The sequence below is a fragment of the Eimeria mitis genome, genomic scaffold, assembly GCF_000499745.2.
Source record: "Eimeria mitis Houghton genomic scaffold, Emh_scaff2664, whole genome shotgun sequence".
NCBI classification, from domain to species: Eukaryota; Apicomplexa; class Conoidasida; order Eucoccidiorida; family Eimeriidae; genus Eimeria; species Eimeria mitis.
The window spans coordinates 5,515-6,984 of NW_013571006.1; the positions used below are offsets into that span (position 1 = coordinate 5,515).

At 58.3% G+C, this 1,470-nt stretch overlaps 2 protein-coding genes across 2 annotated transcripts in view; both read right to left on the reverse strand.

Annotated features, from left to right (window-relative positions):
- The window catches only part of EMH_0057030 (uncharacterized protein), a gene marked incomplete at both ends in the record, with an annotated part of 519 nt that extends 220 nt beyond the window's left edge, over nt 1-299 (reverse strand). The window contains one exon of the mRNA XM_013497421.1: nt 1-299. Within this exon, the coding sequence (XP_013352875.1) occupies nt 1-299 (299 nt within the window).
- Nucleotides 300-796: 497 nt separating this feature from the next.
- EMH_0057040 (uncharacterized protein) overlaps nt 797-1,470 on the reverse strand; it is a gene marked incomplete at both ends in the record, with an annotated part of 1,500 nt that continues 826 nt past the window's right edge. Inside the window, one exon of the mRNA XM_013497422.1 lies at nt 797-1,340. Within this exon, the coding sequence (XP_013352876.1) occupies nt 797-1,340 (544 nt within the window). The remainder of the gene's footprint in view (nt 1,341-1,470) is intronic.

The window sequence follows — 1,470 nt, forward strand, 5'->3', positions numbered from 1 at the left end:
CTGCTGCTGCTGCTGCTGCTGCTGCTGCTGCTGCTGCTGCTGTTGTTGTTGTTGCTGCTTGAGGCGGAAGAAGAGGAAGTCAGGCTGCTGCTTGCAGCTGCAGCACCCTCTTGCTGCTTCTGCTGCTGCTGCTGCTGCTCTTTCTTCCCCGTCTCCTGCTGCTGCTGCTGCTGCAGCAGCAGCAGCAGCAGGAGGAGGAGGAGGAGGAGTAACAGCAGCAGCAGGAGGAGGAGAGCTGCAGCAGCAGCAGCAGCAGCTGCTGCTGCTGCTGCTGCACACAGCTTATAAATGCAACGCATGCTGCAGAAGGAACTGCAGCAAGAGCAGCAGCAACTGCAGCAGCAGCTGCTGCTGCTGCAGCTGCTGCTGCAGCTCTACCAGCAGCATCAGCCACGAGAGACAGAAACCCTAAACCTAAACCCTAAACCCTAAACCCTAAACCCTAAACCCTAGACTTGCCTTTTGAACATAGTAGTATTCGCCCATCTGCGGCTGAGCTCTAAACGTGCTTCCTCTGGTGTGCAGGACCCCAGTGTATCTCCTGCTGCTGCTGCTGCTGCTGCTGCTGCTGCTGCTGCTGGTGCTGCTGCTGCTGCTGCTGGTGCTGGTGCTGGTGCTGGTGCTGGTCTAGGTGGAGGTGGAGGTGCGCGTGCAGTTGCTGCTGCTGCTGCTGTTGCTGCTGCTGCTGCTGCTACTGCTGCTGCTGCTGCCTGGCATGCAGCAGCAACCTGAGCCCCAGCAGCTTGTGCTGCTGGCCCTGCTGCGCTGTTGATACGGGAGAAGTGAGAGTTGCTGCTCATGTGGTTGCTGCTGCTGCTGCTGCTGCTGCTGTTGCTGCTGTTGCTGCTGTTGCTGTTGCTGCTGCTGCTTCTGTTGTTGTTGATGCAGTCGTTGCTGCTGCTGTTGCTGCTGCTGCTGCTGCTGCTCCTGAACCAGGCCCTTCTACCTGCAGCAAGGCTGCTGTCTCGTGGCGGCTGCACATTCCCCATCGTTGATGGCGATCTGCTGCTGCAGTTGCTGCTGCTGCTAGTGTTGCTGCTGCAGTTGCTGCTGGAGCTGCTGCTCCTGCTGCAGCAGCTGGTGCTGCTGTGTAAGCGTCCCCTGCTGCTTCTAGAGTTGTACACACGGCCAGCAAGTGCTGCTGCGAAGCTTGCTGCTGCTGCTGCTGCTGCTGCTGCTGCTGCTGGCTCTGCCCGGTCTGCTTGGGCTGTTGCTGTTGCGTCAGCTGCTGCTGCTGCTGCTGTTGCTGCTGCTGCTGATGTTGCTGCTGCTGCTGTTGGCTTGTGTGTCTAGTGTTGTTGCATGTGTTTATGTATGTCTCACTGTTTTTTCTTGTATGTCTGCATGCGCTGCAGTTTCTGCTCGATTGCTGCTGCTGCTGCTGCTGCTGCTGCTGCTGCTGCTGCTGCTGCTGCTTTGGCTCTGCTTTCCCCAGGATAAATCTGGGTGCGAGGAGCTGCGTCTTCTTCT